Source organism: Hesperophylax consimilis, chromosome 17 (assembly GCF_061612785.1).
Source record: "Hesperophylax consimilis isolate HC1 chromosome 17, BYU_Hcon_1.0, whole genome shotgun sequence".
In the NCBI taxonomy this organism is placed as follows: Eukaryota; Metazoa; Arthropoda; class Insecta; order Trichoptera; family Limnephilidae; genus Hesperophylax; species Hesperophylax consimilis.
The window spans coordinates 26,903,212-26,922,694 of NC_142852.1; the positions used below are offsets into that span (position 1 = coordinate 26,903,212).

The 19,483-nt window shown below is 38.8% G+C and overlaps 1 protein-coding gene across 1 annotated transcript in view; it reads right to left on the bottom strand.

Annotated features, from left to right (window-relative positions):
* Positions 1–313: 313 nt before the first annotated feature.
* The window catches only part of LOC149416355 (uncharacterized), an 80,873-nt gene continuing 61,703 nt past the window's right edge, over positions 314–19,483 (bottom strand). Inside the window, exons 23-29 of the mRNA XM_089641965.1 lie at positions 17,968–18,605; positions 16,014–16,124; positions 14,716–14,789; positions 11,771–11,944; positions 10,640–11,276; positions 7,215–7,449; positions 314–5,869 (exon numbers count right to left, since the gene is read on the bottom strand). Coding sequence (XP_089498091.1) covers positions 5,023–5,869; positions 7,215–7,449; positions 10,640–11,276; positions 11,771–11,944; positions 14,716–14,789; positions 16,014–16,124; positions 17,968–18,605 — 2,716 coding nt within the window. The 3' untranslated portion in view covers positions 314–5,022. The remainder of the gene's footprint in view (positions 5,870–7,214; positions 7,450–10,639; positions 11,277–11,770; positions 11,945–14,715; positions 14,790–16,013; positions 16,125–17,967; positions 18,606–19,483) is intronic.

Genomic DNA, 19,483 nt, shown 5'->3' on the forward strand with positions numbered 1-19,483 from the left:
AACAGAGACGACGGTGCTCAGCTCAATGGTACTTGACGGCTGCAACGAAACTAAACGCAAAAACTGCAACGCTGTTCGAAATGTCGGTCAAAGAAGGAGAAAGCGCAATAGGGCATAACAACCCAAAAATTAATCACAATGATTGCACTGGAATTTTTCAATTAACGTTGTCAAAATGAATTCAGGTCTGAAAGGATTAAGAAAAAAATAAGATCCACAGTACTATATTATTCACACTACAGGGTGTTCTGAAATCAGTGTTACTTTCTGATGATCGTCAAATTCTAAGGTACTATAAACCCCTAAGACGCTTTACATTCAAATCTAGAAGTTAACCACAGGAGAATTTAGCCTGAGAACATGCCCCAACAATCCCCCGATTGCCATAGTCTCACTGGCTCCAGAGGGTTGGGAGCAGTCGGGACTCTTGTGCGGAACTCGCATAAACAAAACAAACTTTTTAAAATTGGATCTGAATTTTCGCAAAACGAAAAACTATGTATTTACAGACAAGTTTGTTTTTGAATTTATCGTTTCGTAAACTTGCAAAATCATGTGTTTTTGGTTTAAAAATTTGATCGCTTAGTAATATTGTAGATGGTTTAATGAAATACTAGAACACATCTTGGCCTTTAAATTAATCCAGCATTTCTTTTTATAAGCCCAGAAAAAATATAGTGTCAGGCCAATGAAAAGTGTGTAAAATCTCCTTCTTACAAAACCCTTTTTGTATATGGTTTTATTGTTAAATGTGGCAAATTCGCTAGATTATATTTGGATATCATTTTAATGTTATTTGTGACCGAACTAGGGAACCAAGGAGGAGTGGAGAGGAGAGATGAGACCACCTCTGTGAACTCTTCCCTTGTGGGGCCTTCAAGGAACCGAAGGAGAATGGAGAGGAGAGATGAAGTTTTCTTCCCTTGTGGGACGTTCAGGGAACCAAGGAAGATTGTAGAAGAGAGATGAGACCTGGGGAGACATACAGTAGAACCAGAAGACATAGCCACATACCCAATGACAACCCTGGGGAACTTTATTAAAGGGACTGGGTTGTTGTTAAAGGATTGAGGTAAAATGGGAGATAGCATAATGGGACTATGGCCTAAGTGCTCACGGGAACTACGTGTAAACTGTCTCCGCTCTATAAATAAATAATGTGCCTTTAATAAATAACTTCGCAAAAGAAGTGCTCTCTTTCGTTCGATTCTGAATGTCACACTTAGAAGTTGATCGCCTTAACATAGAAATAATATAGGAATAATTTTTAATTCATAAATAAATGCATTTAAAAAAGAAAAGGAACAATTTTTTACAGATTTTTTTTTCGTACTATGTAATACTTATTCTAAAATGTACAGATGTGTCGACGGTGAACCAGAAAACCACTGTAACTGCATATTACGTACGCTAATATGGGTCCTCGGAAAAAACCCTGTAAGCTAATAAATCTAGAGATTCGAAAACGAAAAAAAAAAAATAATTAAATACTATATTTACGTACAATATTTCAATATAATCAATGCTGGCAGCATTTGAATTGTTCATACTGCCATCATTACAGTGGGAAAAACGTTGCTTGTGCAGTGATGGAGTTTTTTATGACTCGTTCCTTGAGACCCACCACACAACGACCCCGAAGCTGACCTCGGATGACGTACAGTCTGACAAATAAATGTAGGAAAAAATTGAAGACCGTGCAATTGTTTAAATTGCTTCAAGCCTGTGACAGACCACGCTACAAGCGCGGTATATTTGCGTTGCTTGGCCCATTTCAGCGTATCGCTAGCCATACATTCCCGTTGGTAGTTTGTGGCGAGCGATACGCTGAAACAGGCCAAGCCATGATGCGTATAGTGTAATGTGTCGCCTACCTTAAACGGCAACACCGAGATGGTTAAAAGACAAAATAATGTTTTTAAAAAAAAAAAACACCATGGTCTAGATCAGAGGTTCTCAAACTTTTTTGGCCCGTAGACCCCCTGCCTGCCGAATATTGAATTTTCCTAAAACTATTAACGTCCCATGTGATAATCATTAATTTTTTTAGTAAAAAGATTCCCTTCCCTTGCCTGCCCAACAACCGGGTGGCGGTATAGTTCCTCTATCTTTACATTGTGCAGACAGGGGCGCCCTTGTGAGGTATTACACCAAATGAAAATGGAGCAGGATAAGCAACGCGAATTGCTTTCTGTAGCTAGCCCTACAGAACTGCCTCTTAAGTTCTTTGTCAGTGCTTATTCCGGTCAGTTCTTCTTGTCATATGATATCCGATTCTTCAACATTCCATTTCCACAGTCAAAATGTCCTCAAACTTAGTTTTGAAGTCTGTGTAAAGTGCATCTAAAAGTTGAACGTCATTATTACCCTGGATGTTTTTCAAAAACAAGTTGGGGAATTAGGAAAATTCGCGGCTTCCAATGTGCAATGTTTTACTTCAATATATTAATTCTGACGAGAAAAGGAACGTAGACTCTATTTATATACCTCAATTAACAACTTTACGAAATATAAAAATACAAATATAAAATAAGTAATTTTTCAGTCTATTATATTTGTGTTCTATTGTGTCATTTACGGAACTCCTAAATGTTGACTTGAGGTAAATGGGGGCCCGCTCGTATGTACCCCCATTTGAATCTCGTGGACCCCCAAAATTTTTTCTCATTGACATAGACCCCCAGCAAGCCGATATCGATCCCTGGGGGTCCATATAGATCATTTTGGGAACCTCTGGTCTAGATGAACATTTTTCGCAAAATGCGTACACGGTGTTAAAACCTACTTGAATTTTTTGACCACATATCCCTTTCTCTGTCTCACCAAATATAGCCAAAAAAAAAATCGTGAGCCGTCATAATAATGTTAACGATACAAAAATTAAATTGAAAAAGTTCATTTTTAATTCGCCTTGCATACAAATCATTTCAAAAGTTAGTCATACAAGATGACTGCCAGGCGATTTCTTCTCGCCGTAGATTTGACTTCAATGCCGCTCATACAAAATCGGGTTAATGCTCTGTCCAGAGCTTTTTAGGTACATGAAAATTTAACAGTTGAATATAACCTCACATTTGAACGTGCTATAATTTGTTCTAAAATCGGTTGTACAAGGCTACACCGAAAAAAAAAAATATATATATATAAATATTGGTTTTCAAAATTCACCTCTTTTGAGACAGAATTATTTTTGCTAATTCCTCTAATACATTATTATATAATGAACGCTTCTCGCGTAAAATTTGAACATGGGATTATACACAGCTGGGCGTACAAAATATGCCCATAAATGAAATATGAATTAATTAATTCGATTGAACGCTTATTTCCTAGGAATATAATAGGTACATACTAGTTAATTGTATTTCGTCGTTACGTTTTACAACGCTTTGCGTAATACCCACGATGTTATATTACGAAATAACCGCTGAGTATGTTACAGAGTATCCTGGGTGTATTGCAAGGTTTTGTGGAATTTACATGCAGCATATAATGGAAAATTAATGTTTGATTGCAGTATATTACACAATATCCATGATATATTTGCATTATATTACGAATATACATTTATATTAAGGAATATTAATGGTTAATTGCAGAATATTCTTGAGATATTGCGGCATATTACGAATATCCATGTATATTAATGGCTTTTTGCAGTATAATACAGAATATCCAAGATATATTGCATTATATTGCGAATATTCATATATATTAAGGAATATTAATGGTTTATTGCAGTATATTACAGAATATCCATGATATATTACAGCATATTACGAATATCCATGTATATTAATGGTTTATTGCAGTATATCACAGAATACCGGAGATATATTGCAGCATATTAGGTATATTCAAATATATTAATGGTTTATTGCAGAATATTACAGAATATCCATGATATATTGCAGCATATTACGAATATCCATGTATACTAATGGTTTATTGCAGTATATCACAGAATACCGAAGATATATTGCAGCATATTACGAATATTCAAATATATAAAGGAATATTAATGGTTTATTGCAGTATATTACAGAATATCCATGATATATCGCAGCAGATTATTAATATTCACGTACATATAATAAGGAATATTAACGGTTTATCAGCATATTACAGAATATCCATAATATATTGCAGCATATTACGAATATTCAAGTACATACATTGAAGAATATTAATGGTTTATTGCTATACTGCAATACAGAATATCCATGACATATTATTGAATATGTATTACAGAGTATTACTAGCTTTTAGGGAATACCTAGATATATATATATAGTAACACGTCATGTTGAAGAATATCAATGATGGACAGAATATTCTCAATATATTGCAGTATGATTATTACCTAATATTCTGGAATATCCCGTATAATACCCATGAAAACTATTACAGAATATCATTACACAGTAAGCAGCCTTGATGTGATTTTATCACAAAACGGCGCTATAAAAGGTTGACCATTATGTATATTAAAACAAAATACCCAAACAGTGTACGTAATATCCTGGATTCATTACTAGATTTACATAATGAAATATTTTAAATTTGTAACAGTATATTACAGAATATCCATAACATTACAGCACATTACGGAATATCCATGACATATTCTAACATATTACAGAAAATATATTCATTAACGGTAGTGTTGTATAGAATATCCTGTATGCATTACAAGATTTTACAGAATATTCATTTTACATTATAGCGTACTATAGAATACCTGCGGTAGGTGTATTGCAGCATGTTATGGAATATCCTGGATTCATTACAAGGTTTTACGGAACATTCATGCTGTATTAAACATTACAACGCATACGCCGTACGATGCGATACAGCGTAATATATCAATAACATCATATTCGTATAACAGATCATTCACGATACACTACGACAAATGTAATTTATGAACACCTAAATAAATATATATACCCCATATATTAGTAACAGTTGTTGTCCGTTTCATAGAGACATGCTAAAGCGCTTTTTCACGCTCAACGATCTTCACAAATACCGCGGCGTGCCGACACTCTGGTATTGCTTGTAATACTCCTTCTGGACTGGCAAGATGGCCGCCACCGAATCGGCAACGGATGGAGCGTTTGTCACGTTTCTACTGGACTTACTGACGCCGCCGCCCATCGGAGATTCGCACAGCAGACCCCGGCTCGACTTCTGACCGATTGGAGATTCGCAGACCAAACTCCGGTTGGACTTCTGACCGATTGGAGATTCGCAGACCAAACTCCGGTTGGACTTCTGACCGATTGGAGATTCGCAGACCAAACTACGGTTGGATTTTTGACTGGACGTCGGGCCGCCGTCGCAAGAAATGCTGCTTCGGTTTGACTTCTGACTGCAGTTGGCACTGGAGTTAGTTGTGCCGACCGAAATCGGAGATTCGCACACCAAACTTCGATTGGATTTCTGACCGATTGGAGATTCACAGACTAAACTCCTATTGGACTTCTGACTAGAAGTCGTGTTAGTAGTAGACCCCGGAGATTCACAGAGCAGGTTTCGGTTGGTCTTGTGACCGATAGGAGATTCGCAGACCAAACTTCGGTTGGACTTCTGACTGCAATTTGTGCCCGTATTGCCGATGCTTCCGATAGGAGAGTCGCAGGACTTGCGGTTCTCGCGCTTACTGGCGGCGAGCTGTGGCTGCTGATCGCCGCTAGGCCTGTGGTGCAGCTTCAGGCTCGACTGGGAGTACATGGGCACGGGGGAGTGGCGCGACTGCTGGGAGAGCCGCGAGGAGGTGTTGGACGAGGACTTGGCGGAGGTGAAAGCGCGACAGCCCGGACTGACGCTGCGTTGGTTCAGGTTCGCGGGGTAGTTCTCAGACAGCCTGGAATGAGAAAAAAAGCAAGTCAAATTTTTTTTGTAGCAAAATTATACTTTGCAGGAGACAATGAAAATGAATACCTTGTTTATTCGAAGGCAACATTGTAAGGTGGGTCAAGGAATAGAATAGTTTTATTGCACGCCTTAAAAGGTATAATATAATATATTATGATATAAATTCCCTGTTTTTAAACTTATTTCAAAATAAAATAAAGTTTTTTATAGCAGTTGAAATACTCTTTCAGATTTTAGTATTACAAATCAATCGATATATGAAATTTAAAATACTAAAATTTCAAACGCAAACATAGATAAAGTTTTTAATGTCGCTAACTAATGTGTAAACTGTAATTACCACTTCACAGAAACATATTCAAAGATATTTTCTTTAGACAAGGTATTGTAAAAGTTATTGAAATCACTCAAAATATTTATTCAAAAATTTTCAAAACCAAATATTTTTCAAATGCTCTAAATATTTAGTAGAATAATTTCAAATTTTTCGAGAGCGTCTACCGTAAAGTTATGTATGCAAAGTGAAAGCGCGGTATTCTCTCTTTCACTACTAACACTATTTAAGTCTTTGAACGCGGACGTATCAACTGTTGTTACGGCAAAAAGTCCATACTCACACGCGGCTGTATCAACAATTGATACGGAAACTTTGACGGCCGATATTCCAGCGCTCTTTCATGGTAAATGTATTTCTTGCTCACTTGGACATTCTTAGAACTATCACGATGCTGACATCTACAAGAATTTTTCAAAAATAAAATTGTATTTCATAAAAAAAGATCGATAATCAAGTGCGGCTCTCCGCGCCTTTTAGTCCTTTAGTTTACATTTTTGTCAACGGATGGCGTTAGTACTAGTATGTCATTCATAACTTTTCATAACTAAAAATGATAAGTGCTCATGGTGTCCCACTTGTGTCTATCACCTAAGTACACACACGCCGAGTGAATGGCGGGACCACATTCAAAAGATACGGTACGTCTTTGTATGAAATTTATGTTTTTGTTTTTATAAACATCTAAGAGTGTTGACACACGAGGATTTGTTTTCATATTGTGGAGAATAATCTATTCCGTCTATATAGTCCAATAAATCATGCCAGAATGCTATAATTTGACATTTAATTGCATGCATAGGTATTTGGAAATATGTACCACGTACGGGTATAAATAAAACAGAGCAAATTAACGCATTCAAAAGGTTAAATCATATATCTCACCATAATACGAAATGAGATAGCATGACTTTTACGAGACTGTGTCAGGCTGGGAGATGCATCTCTCAAAAAGACTCTACACAGGTGTCTGTTGTTGGGATTAATTCTCTGGACTAACCGATATTCACCGCCCCGCGAATAACCCGGCTGCAACGATCCGTACAGCGGCGCTTCCGGATAGAAAAAGCTCTGCGGCGGCTGCGACGACTGCGACGACTGGGACTGCTGCGACTGTTGCAGCTGCTGGAACGGCGACATTCGCAGGTAGTAGTCGCGGGGCGATGCGCGCGGGTAGGCCGACTCGGCGGGCGCGTACAGAAAGTGACGCGGCGACGGCGGCTGGTGGTTGAAACCTGCAAATCAAACCGACAAATCAGTCACATCTAATTTCTAAGTGCGATTTGAATTACACATATAGTAAATTCATATTTGACAGGATCTACAATAGATTTCCAATTATGTACAATTCCGAGAATCTTTTTTTGATATCAATTCAATTCAGTTTATTATTTATAAAGCATTACAAAATTTCAAAAGGAGAGGAGAATTGTATCTCTCTCGTGTCTAGGATGAACAAAGTATGTATGAAGAATGAGTTAATGATGAATGTAAGTAAGTCTCAAACAGAGATGTGCAAAATGGGTACCCAAAACCATTTGAAATGCAAAATGTAAATGGGTCAAAACTTTTAGATTTGAAAATGCAAAATGGTTTCTCAGGTCAAACAATAATAATTATAGAATTTTTAAACAATTTTGTCATTTAATAATGGTGTAAAACAAACATATTACATGATGGTAAATCCAAAAACACCACGACTACTGATTATGAAACAACAAAAAATTTGCGCGGGACTAATGTTACCAACGTAAAAACATAGAAACTGCTATCTAACATTTAATATTACAGCGTCATGGCCCCACGTTCAGTATTTGAATCAGTATTTTTTGTAATGGTATCACTCAATTGTCAGGGCTCCTACCAGGGAGCAACTTGACAAATGGAAAGTATCTCTCATAGCGAGGTTGAGGAACGACTGATATTTGGGGCTTATGAAAAAAAATATGAGTGGAAATGGTTTTTAGAAAAGCATTTAAAATGCAAAATGGAAAATACCCATTGTGCATTTGAAATTTCCATTTGAAATGGATTTATTTGAAATAAAGCACATCTCTGGTCTAAAGTAATGGTGTTTGAAAGAGAGAGAAAGCAGTGTGCAATATAGTTGTTACTGAGGAATACTTGGAGCAGGTGGATGAGTTTGTGTATTTAGGAAGTATGTTCTAGAGAGATGGGAAGGCTGACAGAGATATTGTAACAAGGGGAAATGCAGGTAACTCCATTCATGGAGGACTGAACGCAGTTGGCGTCAGCATTATATGCAGCAGTCCACAATGGAGTGCTGGTACCTACCCTGGTGTACGGTAGTGAGGCATGGGACTAACAGAGGAAAGACGACAGCAGACTGGATGCTGTAGAAATGATATCCCTGTGGCGTGTGTGTAGTAAAACCATGTATGATCATGTGAGAAATGTTGAGATCCGCAAAGAGTGCAAGTAGTAAACGTAATAAGATTAAGAAAGGGACGCTCGAAAGGAGTGTAAGGAGAATATATGATGCAAATGTGAATGGTAGCAGAAGTCGGGGACACCCGAGGAAGACATGGCACAACTAAGTGAATCAGATACTTGATTCGGGCCATGTCAATGTATGAGACGATGTATGAATGTGAATATTGTGTGTCAAGAAGGGTCCGTCCTCTCTGCCTACCCCTGCGGAGAAACGGCGTGATAGTTAGTTAGTTAGAGAGGAGAATTACATAAATATAAACAGCATGAATCAACTGCAATAGTACTAATAATAATAACACGACATTTATATAGCGCAGTTTACTGTCATTTCACTTCAAGTGCAAGTAAAGCTACTATAACAAACTTAAAAACGGTAATTCAGTATTAGTGGTCATGTTCTTAAAATTATTCCTACAGTGTGCCTTACCCAATACAGATCTAATAATATTATAACACTAAATACACTGTTTATACAAACAATAACAGCAGGACAAGACAAAACAAGAACATTAAAACTAAAACATAATATAAAACAGGAAGCAGTTTGTGCTCAGAAATGACAACCTTCTGAGCAGACATTTTAAAAAGGTACAATAAGGAGGCAACCGAAACCAAACAATTACCGGAAGTTTTAAGAAAAAAAAGAAGTTAAGATTTATGAATGGTAAGATTTTTTTAAATAATTTTGTTTTTAAGGCCCGTTTAAATTCAGCCAAATTCTGTAGATTAGTAAGAGCTGAGTGAAGTCTATTCCAGATGAGCGGGCCTGTTACACTAAAAGAGCAATCATAGTAAACGGCTCGATTTGACCTAGAAAGTTCAATTAGACGATTACTAACATCTAGATCTGCTGACCTTAGAGTAAGCTGTCTATTGCTTAAGTTTTGTCGGACACATAGTTCAGATATATAGGCTGGCTGTACTAGAAGTAACAGTGCTTGCCTTTGTAGGCAGTTTCATTGATGCTAAATACAGTAAAACCCCTATTTTACGTTTTTTAAGGGACTGAAAAAAAAAAACCTAAACGAAGGGAAAATGTAAATGGGGGGTATTGAATTTTATATTTTATTACAAAAATTGTGTATATATATATATATATATATATATATTAGGGATAATGAAGAAAAGAATTTTTTATTTAAAAAAAATCATGGATATCATGGGGGGTATTGAAGAAAAACATATTTTAAATTTTAAAAACTATGTGATGATCGCGAATAATGTCAGAAAGAAGCGTCACAAATCGAGTTGAAAACCGAATGACAGATGCGTAAATAAACAGAACAAATGATGCTACAGTATTTTACACATGGCTAAAATTCAAAAATGTCGGCCAATAATAATAAATAATAATAATACTTGGATGACTTGTATAGCGCCGTTTTTGTGCAAAAACACCTCAAGGGCGCTGTCACCGCGTTATGCACCGTAACCCGACCAATCACGGCACGGCCGGCTAAAATTGAAATATGTCTGCCAATCACCGCCAATCACCAATTACGGCACGGCCGTGTCAAGCCCGCGAAACTAACATTTTTTGAATATTTTCGACGTAAATTGTGGGAAAAAAAACGTAAAAAACGAGTATCAAATGTACTAAAATATATCGGGACTGAAATAATTACGCGTAATTGGCGAGAAAACGTTAAATCTGGGGACATAAAATTCGGGTTTCACTGTATGTCTATATCGGAATTGATTCTGTTGACCCAAAGTGGCTCGATACTGCCGGTGACTGGGTTGGGTGACAGATGCGTCTGTCCGCCAACTGCAGATCGAGAGAGGCAGGTTGAGAGACCCTTTGACGTCTCCAGCCTGAATCTCTCGCCGCATCGTCTTGCACCGCAGTGGGAGGGTTGGATTCATATGGTCAAAACTAGATTAGGTTTAGTTTCCTTTCTATTTACTTATCTAAATCTGTCTACCCGGCTAAAGTTGCGTTTACCACCAGTTGCCTGTCTGATATATTACCTGAAACATTGTGCACGGCAGACTTAACGTCTCTCCTCTCAACCTCAACACTGCCGATGCTGGTGACAGAGCCGGCACTATGCGACCTGTGCACACCGATCTCCCTCTCTCCCACCGAACTGGGTGTGCCTGCAATGGACCCTGAACAGCTCGCGCTCGTCATATTAGCTCCGCCACAACTCGTTGCATTCGCTCCGCAGCTGGTCACATTTACCCCGCAACTCGTCACGTTTGCTCCGCTACAACTCGTTACATTCACTCCGCAACTCGTCACGTTTGCGCGGCACGCAGTTTTGGGCTTGGTCAGGCTGTGGCAGCCGGGTAACGCGCTGTTACAACTCGGGTTGCTGACTCCGCAGCTCATCTTGCTGGAGGAGCGCGACAGGCTGCCGTTGTGGCTCGGGGCTTTGACAGCGCACTGGCTGCTGTATGTTTGGTTGTTGCCGGAGGTTTGGTTGTTGCCGACGTTGGAGAAGGTGGCAGCGAGATTGCCGCCGTAGGTGTCACCAGAGTGGGAGTTTGCCCCCCCCTTGGCCGAGAGGGCGCATACGGGGCGAGGACGCTGCAGAGTTGAGGCGTGTCCCGGAGGGGCTCGGGGAGACCGGCTGCGCCCGTGGTGCTGTAGAGTTGAGAACCCCTGGAATATAGAAAGGTTGAAGATTAAGAAAGGAATGATGCTATGTGGACAGTCTTTGTGAGGAGAGGAACGAGACTACAAACTTTCTTCGGGCAGGGAGGTACCATAATACTGAAAAAAAAATGCAAATAAGAAAGTCCAAATAAACACGACAAATGTTTTCTGAACCATAGTCAATGTTAGCCATCTAGTTACAGCAAGGATTGCTTGAATAGTAAAGTGGATGAAGCTGATTTTCGAAAACGGAACTCACAAACAAATGAAATGCCAAACGGTCAAGTTAAAACAGGACTTAACATGCTCAGTCAACTACATAAGAACAGAAGAGTTTCTATGTTACTTACTTCTCACATTAAAATATGTTTAAAATTTTACATAACTAATAAACAACAATTGTAAATGGTATAAAATTTTAAACACATTTATTAGTAATGGGGTAAATAAGTTTGGGGCAGCCGTGAGAACGATATACTCGTATGTTAATATAGACTCACGGATGCGTTCATCCCGTACATGGGATTGCTGGCGGCAGTCAGCGGCGCCAGGTTGGCGTTGGCTTGCGGGGCAGCCTTGACAGTAGCTGGCGGGGCCCCCTTGTCCTGCAGGTAGCGCGAGTAGCTGGCGCACTGCCGCGACACGGGAGACGACTGGCACGCTAACGGGGGGTACTGTCACAAGAAAATGGTTATCGTTAGGTTTTGTGGGAAAGTAAAAACAGAACCAAATCTAGCGTACTTAACACTTAACTCTTAAACCCTACCACTCTGGGAATGTAATTATTCCTACCACGGGGTACTGGAGTACCCCGGGCAGAAAAAATTAATAAAATAAAAGTATTTGATATTTTTTTAAATATTATTTGTATTATGGCAAAGTAATAAGAAAAGACAATAAAATTTATTAATAAAAACTAATAGACATTTTTGTCGTCACATGAAGGACAGATTTTGTATTGACGGTCAACACAAATATGGCGGCGACAAGTGTTACAGACAGATCGAGATTTTCTGTCCTTTGTGCGCGGACAAAAACAGCAGCAACCAGGTTTGAGATTATCAGGGACCGGCATATGATCTTCACTATGAATATTCAAGACTGCACGTATAGTTTCTCTGATATCCCGGGGTAAACTTGGCCATTGAAATTTTGCTCTCATATGAGAATATATGAGTGCCATTGACAAACTCTTAAGAAATTCACGCCGCTTGGTTATTTTCTCTTTATCAATGTTAGTTGACAGCTTAAATAAGACCCAAGAGTTGAAAACAACGGCATTTAGCAACCCGTAGAAGAGACACATGGGCCACCTTTTGGTCTTCCTGGACGTTGAGTACTTCTTACAAAGTTGGTCGAACACATCCACCCCGCATTTGGTTTTATTATAGAAATGTATTATTTCTAGAAGGTACACTTCATTATCCTTGTCAGGGCTGTCATGCATGGTGGACAGCATGATTACAGCTTTCTTCTTAGCTGACTTCAGAAGACAATACGACAAAAGTGTGAGAGGTCCGTCGTAGGCAAACATTGAGGTGCATCTTTCTCAATTTTTAGTGTCCAAGTATACACGAGGAATTTCTCGTTTATTCTTCTTTACAGTTCCAACTAATGTTATCCCTTTTTCCAGTAACTTCTTGGCCGTGGGTATAGACGTGAACCAATTGTTACATGTCAGGTTTCTGTTAAGACCTTGTACGGGAGCAGTCAGTTCCATAACATTATTATGACATTTTCTGTACAGAACTAATGGAGAATCTAGCACACGAACCAAGCGCCTATCTTCTTCATTTATACCAGCCCCATCATTGTCAGGCACTAAATACTCTTCATCTCCTTCCACTTGATCACCGTCTTCATGAGATGGGACTTCAGAATGGTCCCAGAAATCCTCGATAACACCGTCGGGCTCATCTTCTGTATCTTCTCCTTTAGGTTTAGCTCTTCGTCATCAGAAACCAACAAAGCAGCTGCAATTTTACCCCCCCCCCCCCAAGATTTCGAGTCTGGGATTCCATATCTGAAAACAATACAACACCTCATTACACTGCATACACTGTCATTACATTCACAACACATTATTAGTCCATGAATGTCTCGTTACTGGGCGCAGGCCCTCTCTATCAACTCTGTACTCTAGCCATTATCAATAGCCAGTAAAGTAAATCATAAATAATGTGTAAACTTACCAGAGAGATGTCGAAAAACAACTTCAGTAATTCAAGTATAACTGGAAGGAAGAACTAACACTATTCCTACCACGGGGTACTGGGGTACCCCGGAACACCTGTGGACGCGACTGCACTTGCCGGGAGGTCACGGCTTACCGACGTACTTACGCGCCATTTATCGAGAGTAGATTAGCTAGAGCGATTTTTGCAACAGTGCAATACATATTGTCAAAATTGTTGATATTTTAAACACCAGAGGGGTACTCCAGTACCCCTCTGGTGTTTAAGAGTTAAGTAAACCAATCGGCGACCCGCAATAATAAATCCCTTCCTACAGCTCCTACCTTAACCCTCCTCACTACACTGGTCATCCAGGTAGCAATATAGTTCCCCTGTATTTACACTGTGCACTTTACTGAGAGGTATAATACAATTTATTTAATTATTTTAAATTACCCTTTCCTATTCTTTAATCATGTTCTGTTTTACTACAGTTCTGTTTAGTCAGTTACCGTGAGGTCAATGTTTTGTTTGTCAATCTGTTTTGTCACTCTTCTGTTTTGTCAATATTCTGTTTAGTCAATATTCTGTTTGGTCAATGTTCTGTTTTGTTAGTGATCTGTTTAGTCAATGTTCTGTTTGGTCAGTGTTTGTTAATTTTCAATTATAATTTTGTTTAAAACAAACTGTTTTATGTATTAAGTTTTGTTTTTGTAACTCATTGTTCTGTTTTGTCAATGAACTGTTTTATTAAGTTTTGTTGTCATTGTTCTGTTTTGTCAATGAACTGTTATCGTTGTTTGGTTTTATCAATACATATTATTTTTTGTTTCGTCAATATTATGTTTTTTCAATGACCTGTTTTAATCAAGTTTTGTTTTGTTGATGTCTTTGTCAATAAATTAATAGTTTTATTTTATTGTGTTCTATTTTCTTAGGACGGGTTGCTTCATAGCCAAATTTCAAAGTTAATTATCAAGTTCTGTGAAAATTCTGTTATAATTCCAGTTCTCTGAAACAACTGGTCCATAATTAATTGTTAAAATTCTGTGAAACAAACCGTCCTAAATGTAGATTCTCTTGATAATGGTTTTATCAATGTTCTGTTTTATCTGGTTACCGCACCTTTCTTCTACTTTTCGTACTCCTCACACACAAACCTCTCTAGTATATTCGCAAACTCACTTAAATTTGGTAACAAGATGTTCCACCTATGCTTAGAATATACTCTGTATTGAACGGTTGGCTGTATTAAATTAGAGAGACTGTACCTGAGATTGGCCGTAGTCAGCTTGTAAAGTTCCACCTCTTTCCTGTGGGTGGCTCCTTGCCCAGGCCTGGGTGGCTGAAAGCATACAATATACATGGTGTACTGGCTATTATTCCGCCATCCCAACATCACAGAAACAATAAACAAGTAGTATCGGTGATATATGAGTACCAAAATATCAAACTCGTGTCTCTAATGTGCCCATTAAAAGCACTGACACAGAGGCAAGTTGGAGTATTCACTAAAGGATACAATATTGGAGTTCAACGGAGGGCGAAACTCATCAGCATTACTAGTGGTTGAGGGATTGTTTTTTTAAAGCGGAGACGGTTTACACGTAGTTTCCGTGAGCACTTAGACCATAGGCCCATTGTGCTATCCCCCATTTTACCTCAATCCTTTAACAACAACCCAGTCCCTTTAATAAAGTTCACCAGGGTTGTCATTGGGTATGTGGCTATGTCTTCTGGTTCTACAGTGTGTCTCCCCAGGTATCTGCGCCTAGTTCCCACCAGGGCAGGACATTGGCACCATAGGTGAATTGGAGTCTCTTCATCCTCTTCACATTTCTTGCATCTATTGGTGTTTTCCACTCTCAATATCTGCATGTGTCTCCTGAGATGGCAGTGTCCCGTTAGTAGTCTTACCAGTTCCCTCAGCGAGTTTCTGTCCATATCGAGTAGTTTCTTGGTTCATCTGACGTATGTTTACTGCATAATATTAGTACATGTAGTTCAGTAGATTTTATACAGTCAATAAACACACTCAACGTAATTGACGTGTTGTCATTTCTGTAGGCCTCGAAAAGGCAGACATGGTAGCCAGCCATAATTCTACAGTGACTCCTACAGATGGATGGAATTCGCTGGGTTTGTGGCCGCCCACTGGCTGAAACCTGGAAATCTCGAAGTCAAACTAAACAGCTCACAATTATAGGGTCAACGATTTCACATTGTAAAGGGCGTTTATAGACTGTTATAAACAAAATTGTCCAAAGAAGCGAAGCTATCAGTCCACAAAGAAGTGCTGATACCAACCCTAAAGTATAGCAGTGAGGCGTGTAACTAGCAGAAGGATAAGAGTAGAATGAGATCCCCGTGCGTTAGAACCACGTGCATAAACGCTTAGATGGTTTGGACATGTGGAGCGGATGAACGAAGAAAGGAGAATATATGAGACGAGTATTATCTATTCGGTGGTATCAGCTATCTCTCTGTACGGTCTCTCCATAGCACACTGTGCTAATAACAGAATATTTTTACTAATATTCCGCCATCCCAATATCACAGTAAAGCCCACCTTCCATGTGACGGGCAGGACTGGAGTGCTGGTTTCCGTCTCCCAGGTCCAACTGCAGGGGCGGAGCACCATCCAGATCGGGGGCGTGCTGGTAGGAGGATGAAGGATCCCCTGGAATTAACAACGCAAAGGTTGATTATTGTAACAACTTGTTAAGAGATGTCTCGCGTAAACCAAAGATTAATATTTTATAAATAATAAAACAAGTAGTTCTCTGAGCAGTAGACCTCGCATCCAAAAAAACATGTTTCATATTTTCTCTAATTTCATAATCAAAACGATTTATAAGTAGGTACTTAAATACCTACTTATTTACTTATAAGCCGCATACTTTAGGTAACATTTTTGTTTTATTTCAAATAAAGAATTATACAATTTTCTCAAAGAAATGTCTCAATGACAATAATTCTATTTTTAAACTTTCTTCAGGCGGGTAGGTATTATTGTGTTGAAAAAAAAAGCTAATAAGAAAGTCCCAATAAAAATAAACAACGATTTCACATTTGAAAAAAGAATATTTACTGAACTACAAACGGCCACCATCTTAACCTTTCCTTATCTGTGGTGTGTATTTACTACACATTGCTTCTAATAACTTTAATAACTCTATAAATATAATAAATTCTGGGTTCAGATTTTAGTTATTCCTCCGTTATACATTTATGCACTGAATTAAAAAATAATATTTTACATAGTTTTCAAATTCAATTAAAAATCAGAGATTTTTGTTAAAAATCGGAAACAAATACACCAATACAATCAACCGTGTGACACTGCTACGCGAAGAGTGTGCGAGGAAATGACACGCTATTGATGTCCCCGCTTTAGTTCGCTACGCGGGAACATGAGAAATCCACACGTCCGCAGTTGTATTTTGATTTATACTATCGATACCTACGACCGCATAGCTGTGTGTGTGCTAGCCGCCAGCCAGTCGGAAGCGGACCGTCGTTAGATGTGGACCTCTCGCACGTTTTTTTTAGCATCTGCCGATGGTTTTTTCATGTTTTCAGCAATTAAATTACAATTATTGTCACTTTTGATATGATATATAATAAACATAAGCGATTAGCTATGAATATTCATATTTTTCCGATATTAAATCGCTTATTTTGAGATGTGTATTGATTACACAGCACCGGAATGCGTGGATTTTTTAGCACAGTAAGGGAAAGGTTAAAACAGAATGTAACAAGCAAATTTACAAACAGATGAAATGCCAAACGGTTGAGTTAAAACGGGACTTCGATAGGCTCAGTCAATAATAATTTGAAAGTTAGAGTAAATTTTTAATTACTGTTTCTTATTCAATATATTATGCTTTGAAATATGGCGAGAAACGCGTCGCTTGTCGTTGCTTTGTTCCTTTCTTAAAACCTTATTTCTTTGTCCTTACTTCGCAAAGGATATAATTCTGTTAGAGAGAGTACAGAGACAAAATACCAAGAGCTCTGAAAGATCTACGATACGAAGATAGACTCAAGGAACTAAGATTACCAACCTTACAAGAAAGAAGAGAAAGGGGTGACTTGATCGAGACTTTTATCTGGACATTACAGTTGCCTTAGCATCCAACAAATCTTTAAATTACCAAAACGCCTTTTGCATCTAATCCTAGAAAACACTTCCTTGCAAATAGAGTAGTGGATGCTTGGAACAAACTCCCACAACATGTCATGGATGCAACAAATATAAATCAATTCAAAGCTCTATTGGATTCACATTTGGAGAGAAGAAAGGACTTAGTTCAAACTTAAAACAACTCAATTACTGGCAAACTTGTTGTGAAATCAGATATGAGCGCATCAACAGAATGCTGCCCGCTCATTACATCATAATAATAATGTGTATCTCCTGTTTATACAAACCCTTATACAATGATTTATTTATTCTAATCTTGCCTAATATGGCAGAAATTATAATTAAAAATAAAGTAAAAAATTAAAAGCCTCACCTCCGCCGCCCTGTCCGCCCCACGCATGACTTCTATCCCGCGATTGCCGTCCGTAGATGCCGCCAAACCCGCAGCCCTCCTGCAGCAGGTGTTGGTTCGGGTTCATAAAGGGCACGGCTTCCGATCCGACACTCCCGCCACCCGCCGCCTGCTTCAGGTTAAATCCCAACCCGTACAGATTCCGCTCCGTCAGCCGGCCGCCCGCACCGTCCATGCCGTTACCGCCGTGGTATTCCGCACCGTTACCGACCGGTTGATTAACACCACCGTGGTAACCGTAACGCGGCTCGGCGTAACTGCACGCAGCGGCACGACTGTCGCAACCGTACTGATCGTAACTCGTTGAACAGCTTTGATCGAACTGCGAATTGTAGACGTTTGGGTTCAGCGAAGCGCGTTGTTCGTTTGGCATCGATTGTTGCGATTGCTGTGATTTGGAAGCGTACTGCATGCCCGAAGAGCCGGCGTTTGTTTGTTGTGCGTCCGTTAGTATTTTCTGGGATGTATCTGACTGGATTCGCAGGCGGTTGAGGGAGTTGGTCGCCATGGCCACGTCCGGCATTGCTTCTGAGAGGCCGCGGCCGTTTTGAATCTGGCGGCGACGTTGACGCGTGACAACTGATTCAACGCTGTGAGGCCTGGAAAGAGATATATATTTGTATACTCTCTAATGGGTAAAATTGGACAATCTACATTATTTTTTATTTTTATTTTTGTTTATTGCAGAAACAAACAGTACATAATTACATAGATGACAATAGTTACAAAGTTATAAAAGTTAGTATAATAATTGGTACCAATGACATGTCGCTGACATATATACATAGGAGGTATATTATACATTTACGGTTAAGTTACATTTTTAAGTTAAGTTAATTAGTGTGCTGGGGAAGGAGAGAGGTGTGTGTGAGTGTTTGTGTGTGTGTACGTGTGCGTGTGTGTCTGTGTGTGGTTGTATGTGTTATGTTGGCGAATTTAGTGTGCTAAAAAAGTTTTTCTTAAATAGAGGGAGAGAATCAAAAAATATATCGGTACTTGTGCTTGTTTGAATTGAGTTGAATGTTTGAAGGATGCGAGAAATAGGGGAATTGGCTGCAGCGTTTGTATTATTACTAGTTGTGTAAAAAAGGTTGGTGTGTCGAGTTCTTTTAGATGGGGTGTTAAAATTTATTTGGGATAGAAGTTCTGAGCAGTCTATTTCGTTGTGTATTATTTTATGGAGAAATGTCATGTCAGCTACCGTTCGCCTGGATTTCAGGGATTGGAGAGTGCAGATATAATTATTGTTGTATTTATAACCTAGGTACTTAATAAATTTATTTTGTATGCGCTCTATATTATTGACATAGTAAGTGTATTTGGGATTCCAGACAGGCGATGCATATTCCAGTGTACTTCTGACTAGTGAGGAATAAAGCATTACTAGCGTACGTGGATTTTTAAATAATTTACTCAGACGCAGTATGAAACCTAACATTTTGTAAGATCTAGCAGTGATTGAAGAAATGTGCGTATT